The sequence below is a fragment of the Crocuta crocuta genome, unplaced genomic scaffold, assembly GCF_008692635.1.
Source record: "Crocuta crocuta isolate KB4526 unplaced genomic scaffold, BGI_CrCroc_1.0 scaffold43, whole genome shotgun sequence".
Lineage (NCBI taxonomy): Eukaryota > Metazoa > Chordata > Mammalia > Carnivora > Hyaenidae > Crocuta > Crocuta crocuta.
In genome coordinates this window covers 565,827-572,995 of record NW_027529429.1, presented here as the reverse complement: position 1 = coordinate 572,995, position 7,169 = coordinate 565,827, and the positions used below count along the sequence as shown (strand labels likewise).

General features: G+C 46.0%; 1 protein-coding gene across 1 annotated transcript in view; it reads left to right on the top strand.

Moving 5' to 3' along the window:
• The window catches only part of CAVIN3 (caveolae associated protein 3), a 1,607-nt gene extending 238 nt beyond the window's left edge, over positions 1–1,369 (top strand). The window contains exons 2-3 of the mRNA XM_077759526.1: positions 1–206; positions 748–1,369. Of these exons, the coding sequence (XP_077615652.1) occupies positions 1–206; positions 748–1,149 (608 nt within the window). The 3' untranslated portion in view covers positions 1,150–1,369. The remainder of the gene's footprint in view (positions 207–747) is intronic.
• The last annotated feature ends 5,800 nt before the right edge of the window (positions 1,370–7,169 follow it).

Below are 7,169 nucleotides of genomic sequence, written 5' to 3'. Positions count from 1 at the left end.
GGCAGAGCGGCCTGGGGGCGCTGAGCCGCAGCCACGACACCACGAGCAACACGCTGGCACAGCTGCTGGCCAAGGCGGAGCGCGTGGGCTCGCACGCGGACGCCGCCCAGGAGCGCGCCGTGCGCCGCGCCGCCCAGGTGCAGCGGCTGGAGGCCAACCACGGGTTGCTGGTGGCGCGCGGGAAGCTCCACGTCTTGCTCTTCAAGGTCAGTGACCTCAGGCGTCCTCCGCCTCCCGGCCACCATCTGGGCCAAACCCCCTACCCCCCCTTCCCCGGCCGCCTACCACACCCGCATTCCTGACCCCGTACGGTGGAACGGACTTCCAGAGCCGCACCCACTTCCCACCACGCTGCCCCATCCCTCAGCGCCTGAGCCCGGCCTGGCCAACCGCAGTCCGCCCAGCTCGAGCTCAGGCCACGTAACACCGAAGTTGCTCCAAGTCCCAGCCCATCCCTGAATGGGAATAACGGTGGCGGAAGTGCATCCTGCGACCGTTCCTTGCCTCCGATTCCTGCCCCTGCGATCACCATCCTGCTTAAGGGGGTCCCACCTAATTTCCAAACTTCTGCAGTTTGCCAGTAGCTCCCCACTCCACCCCTGCGCCTGGTCTTCCACGCCTGCTTTTTCTTTGCCCCTTGGGCGCGCCCCAAGGGTGGGGCGGGTTCCCCGGTGTAATTAAGGAGTGAGGCTCAGGCTGCTGCGGGTAGAGGACTGCCAGGGTCAGAGCTATGTTCATCACATGCAGGAGGAGGCTGAAATCCCAGCCAGCGCCTTCCAGAAGGCTCCCGAGCCCTTAGGCCCGGCAGATCAGCCCCAGCCTGGCCCAGAGCAGCCGGAGGCCGAAGTTGAGGAGAGCTCAGACGAGGAGCCGGTGGAGTCCAGGGCCCGGCGGCTTCGGCGCACCGGGTTGGAGAAGGTCCAGAGCCTGCGAAGAGCCCTCTCGGGCCGGAAGGGCCCTGCAGCACCAACGCCCACGCCAGTCAAGCCACCTCGTCTTGGGTCTGGCCGGAGCGCTGATGGCCAGCCAGAAGCCCGGCCTGCTCTGGAGCCCAAGCTGGAGCCAGAACCTCCGCAGGACGCCGAGGAAGATCCCGGGAAATCTGGGGCTGCTGAAGCCGCGGTGCTCCGAGTAGAGAGTGCGGCCTAATGGCTGGTGCTGTCTTTTGCTCCTGTGCCTATGCCTAGTCCCAAAATAAATCTCCCTCTCCAAAGCAGCATTCACGCCCAAATAAGGAGTGAATCCTGCACCCATAGCCCATCTCTGGCCTTCCCTTCCCGGTGCCTTCAAATTAGCCTGCGTCCTCTATAAGAGCAGCTGTGGCTCACACCTGCTTGCACTCCTGGTCAATAAAAGTCATGTCACCTAATCCAGACTCCATGTGAAGGGGTGGGAGGAAGAGGCTTGCAAGGAGTAAGACAAATGTTGGAACCTGGAATGTAGCTTCAGTTTCAACCAGATCATTGTATCATTTGGGCACGTAGAAATAACCTGCTGGCCACTTGCTTCTTGAGCACTTTACTCATGGAGAAGCATCCAGTATAGTCTCTTGCTGTAGGTGCTCAATAAATGTCAACAAGTAGGTTTCCTCTTAGTTTCTTTTTCCTCTTCCATCTCTTAAAAGTTGGGCTTTCCTCTGTTCTCAGCCTTCTTTTCATTCTGGGTAGTCGTTTGTGAACACTGACCCCACCAGCCACACACACCCTAAGACCACTGTCCTGAGCTGCAGTTGAAATATACCTCACCATCAATGTGTCCAAAGGAAGCAATCTACCTTTTAATTAAGTTCAATTTCAATTTTATAGATATTTATTAAGCACTTAGTATGTATCATTCAAAATGGCATCTCCTCTTGTGTTTTTGTTACCACTGAATGTCACCACCATTCTCACAGAAACCTGAGAGTCTTCCCTGGTTCTTCCCTCTCTCTCTCAATCCCCTCCCCCATGGAAACAGTGACCTCTGCAGTCTGACCACTTTTTGAATACCCATGGCCACTGCTCTGTTTTAGGCCTTATCTTTCACCTGACCATTTTTTTTTAAATTGCCAGTCTGATCCCATCATCCTCCTTTCTCAGACCCTCACTGGCTCCCCATCACCTTCAGAATAAAATCTGAGTTCTTGAATATTCCTTCAACATCTTTAATGTAACCTTTTGTGATCTGATTCCTGCCCATTATTGTAGCCTCATCTTTTGCCGCTTCCCCTCATTCTAGTATTGAATTACATTGAGCTGTGTACTCTCATTCTCATCTCTAACTCTCCTGCAAAACTGAGTAAGGCATACCTCTTTCAGGGTCAGGTGCTTCTCTTCTTTGCTCCCAGAGCACCACCTCTACACCTCAGTGCTAACTGTACAGAATGTGACTGTTTGCAATTACTCTCCTCATCCTGTCCCACACTGTGGCTCCTCTGCTGTATCTCTGTATTTCCCATACCAAATACCATGCCTGGCCTACAGTAGGCCCTCATAGAGCAAGAGCATCACAGAAGAATTAGGAAGTGCAAGGGGATTAGCTAGGGATGGGAGTTCGGTCATCAGCCCATTCATTCAGTTATTGTCATATGAAAACATTTTTTGAGTACCTAATGTGTTTGCAGGTCCTATGCTAGGTCTTGTGAACGCCAAGATGATAATCCTGAGGCCTTCAAGGACTTCAGAGTTTAGGAATGCAAGCATGAATGATGTAAGTGTAGTGACTGTTATGTTATTTTGAGAGGAAAGAGGGAAGGGACACAACCTACCCTGAAGGAGGATAAGTGGGGGATGTTTAAGGCCATGTTCTTGGAAAAGGTAAATAGTGAGATGGAAAACAGAAATGGTGTATGGCAGTAGAGCTCAGTGGCTATAGTTTGGTTTCTCAGTTCCTTCATCTATTTGTTATAAGTTTATTTTTGAGAGGAGGGGGGAGGGACAGAGACAAAGTATGTATCTTTGTATGGGGTCAGGATACAAAGGATACTGTACTGACAGCAGAGAGCCCAATGCAGGGCTCAAACTCATGGTGAGATCATGACCTGAGCTGAAGTCAGATGCTCAACCAACTGAGCCACCCAGGCTCCCTTCTTCATCTATTAAATGGGATAATGATAGCCTCTATTGGGCTGTTGTGAGGATTAAGTTACATAAGTATTTAGCACAAGTACCTGGAGGAGAGTTTGTTTCAGGTGTATAACTCACTCCTCTAGTTATTCAACAAAATATTTACTGAACTTGGAATTTCTGCCAGACACTGTTTTAAGAGCTGGGGATACAGTGGCACATAAGAAAGACAGGATCCCTGTCTTTGTGGATAGTGTAGGGGGAGACCGGCAATAAACAAGTATACTATGAGACAGATAAAAACAAGCAAACATATGAACTAGAAGGTCTTTCTGGTTATGGGATGTGAAGGAAAGAAAGAAGTAAGGATAATAATTGGGGTAGAGGAGTACTTTAGATGAGGAAGTTGGGGATTTACATTTAAAAAAAATTTTTTTTTAAACTTTTGAGAGAGAGAGAGGGAGAGTGAAGGAGAGGGAGAGAGAGAGAGGGAGACACAGAATCTGAAGCAGGCTCCAGGCTATGAGCTGTCAGCACAGAGCCCAACTTGGGTCTCCAACTCACAAACTGTGAGATCATGACCTGAGCGGAAGTTGGACATTTAACGACTGAGCCACCCAGGTGCCCTGAGGAAATTGGGGATTTAAAACGGGAGCAGAATTCAATAGTGACTTACAGTTTTTTTTTCTGATGAATTCAGTTAGAAGAGTCTAAGCTCCCACTGACCATTATTGGCGGGAAGTCTATTATCAGTCACTTTAGGGCTCCTCTCCTTCCTTGGATTGTACAGTTATACCAGGAGGTTCACACCATCCCCTGGTCTCTCAGACCTTAGATGTCTCTGCTGCTATTGCTTCTCATGGCCACACGATGCCGCTATTGGGGTACCAGTGTCTTGGTGTCTCAACAACCCAGAGGTCTCCTGTCCAGCTCTGTACCCCGAGTCAGGGGTCCTTCCATGGAGACTGGCTCTGCTGTAGCTCCATTTCCTTTGAAGAAATTCAAGACTCGTCCAGCAGGCTTCCAAGCCTTAGTATGCAGACTGTATCAGCTTCCCAGCAGCCACTCCTTTTAAGGTTCTGCCATCACAGAGGGGCTGGTCTGAATAGGCTCAGTTCTCTGTCCCCAAGGAAAAACAAATTCTTGTTCTTTTTCCAAATCCTTGGAAATCTACCCAATTTCCCCCCTTTCAACTCATAGACTAAATTAAGAGCCCAACTACACATTTCTTACATAAAATGTCTTGATAGTTCATGGGGGAAGCACATCAAGGCTCGGAGAGCCTGAACTGTGACCTCTAGGAATCTAAAACCTCAGCTAACTTGGATGTGTGTGTGTGTGTGTGTGTGTGTGTGTGGTGTTACTTTTTATTCCTTCCTGATGCTTCTACAGCAGAAATAAAAATCAAGTTAAAACAAACGTATTTTCTTAATAGTTCTCTTTGTTACATTTTGTTCTCCATCATTACCACTATTGCCATTGTTATTAATATTATAAACTAAAGGGGGTGGAGACTGACACAGAGTACCAACTTATCATCCAGTATATGTGATATTTAGGTGGCTGCTTTGAGTAATGGGGAAGCACACTGGTGGATTACCAAAATTCAGAGTTTGGTTCTCAGTTCTTCAGATGAGAAGTACAAATTTATTATGTGTTCCAGCATGATTAGGCTGAGAGAGACTGATCCACAAAAACTGAACTCAGAAAACACTGGTTACCTTTTGGTTGTTGGATTCATTACTCTTCCTGAGAAATCCAACTGTTAAGTGAACTAGAATAATCTAGCTAGCTAGTCAGAACATTTTCCATCCTGCAACATGGGAAACCAAAGTAAGATCTTAAAGTGTAAGGAAATAGAATGGTAGAAATGGGATGAAGAAAATCAACAGGATTATCCAATCTGGTGTGACCATTTTCTGCTCTGATATTCCTCCTACATAGATAAGAATATGTACGTTCCTGGCAGGAAATTTCTTCCCCTGTTAAGTACTGGAGATCCTTTTGGCTTTCCTTTATTGAGAGTTGAATCATATAACCTTAGCATGGAAGAGAATCCAAAAGCCATCCAACCTACCTGCATTTCCACCACAACATCCACTACCATTTTGCTACCTATCTTCAGCTGGCTTGTACTTAAAAAAGCTGAGTGACAAGGAACTCACTACCTTTCAGGCAACTGTATTTTTGGGCAACTTTGGTTGATAGGAAACTTCTTTATACTAAGATCAACATCTGTCATTATAATTTCTCCTATGTGGCAGTTGGCCTAAATATCAAGCCAGATGTTCTATAATGTTTTCTATAAAAGCAAATAGAGAACATTTAGAAAACTTCAGTTATAAAAAATTTCAGGCACTTCAGTTTGGGCATAAATAATAACTGACTCTTTGTATGCATAGATTAAAATATGCTCTTTCTAAGAGCCTGAGTGTCCATCAACTGACGAATGGATCAAGAAGATGTGGTTTATCTATACAGTGGAATACTACATGGCAATGAGAAAGAATGAAATCTGGCCATGTGTAGCAACATGGATGGAACTTGAGGGTGTTATGCTGAGCGAAATAAGTCAGGCAGAGAAGGACAAATACCATATGTTTGCACATATGGAACTTAACAGAGGACCATGGGGGAGAAGAAGAAAGACAGTTGACGAGGGGGAGCAAGGCAAACCATGAGAGGCTTTTTAAAAAAAAAATTTTTTTTTAATGTTTTATTTATTTCTAGGAGAGGGAGAGACAGCGTGAGCAGGGGAGGGTCAGAGAGAGGGAGTCACAGACTGAAACAGGCTCCAGGCTCTGAGCTGGCAGTCAGCACAGAGCCCGTCGTGGGGCTCGAACCCACAAACTGCGAGATCATAACCCAAGCGAAAGTCGGACGCTTAACCGACTAAGCCACCCAGGCGCCCCCATGAGAGACTCTTGAATGCTGAGAACAAACTGAGGGCTGATGGGAGTAGGGGAGAGGAGAAGGGGGGTGATGGGCACGGAGGAGGGCACTTGTTGGGATGAGCACTGGGTGTTATATGGAAACCAGCTTGACAATAAACTATTTAAAAAAATAATATATGCTCTTTCTAAGGGTGCCTGGGTGGCTCAGTCAGTAAGCATCTGACTTCGGCTCAGGTCATGATCTCGCAACTCATGAGTTCAAGCCGCCGTGTTGGGCTCTGTGCTGACAGCTCAGACCCTGGAGCCTGCTTCAGATTCGGTGTCTCTCTCTTTTTCTGCCCCTTCCCCACTCACATGCTCTTTCTCAAAAACAAATAAACGTGGGGTGCCTGGGTGGCTCAGTCGGTTAAGTGTCTGACTTCACTCAGGTCGTGATCTCGTGGTTCGTGGGTTCTGTGCTGACAGCTCAGAGCCTGGAGCCTGTTTCAGATTCTGTGTCTCCCTCTCTCTCTGCCTTTCCCCTACTCGTGCTCTGTCTCTCTCTGTCTCAAAAATAAATAAACAAAAAATATTTTAAAAAAACAAATAAACATTTTAACAAGTTTTTAAAAATATTCTATTTCCATGTCACACAAATGCATTTTCTGTAATAATTTTCATAATTGTGACAAGGATGAAGCATGTGGCCATCTTTAGGGGTTAAGGTTTATAATCTATTTCACCAATAAAAAAATACCCAAGTTGAAGGATAATACATCTTTCAGTTCTGGAATATACTTTCACCAGTATACCTTTGGGTTTAAAACAAAACATTTAGAATAAAAGTTAGTAAAATTGGAATTGTGCAAGTTAACTTAAGAAACTTCATAAAGAAATTTTACTAAAGCAGGAGTTGTGATAGATTTCCTTCCCTTCTTGATTTTGAAGCAGTTCTCTCAAGGTAGAATTGTTAACTGGTTCAAAAGACCCTCCCCAACCCCCACCTTGTTTCTCCCTTTAGAATCTCTATATGAGAGAAGTGTCTTAATAATTGTGTGGGTATACTTAATTTTAAGTACCTGTATTTTTCTCCCTGATATGTTGTTTGATTTAGTCTATTAAGATCATACTTATCCCTGTAGGAAAAATTCATTAAAAAATCATTCTGAAAAAAAGTCATGACTTTAGACATGATTTAACTCATAATGGCATTTCACTTTCCTTAAATGGACTCCACCTTACTTCAGTATAC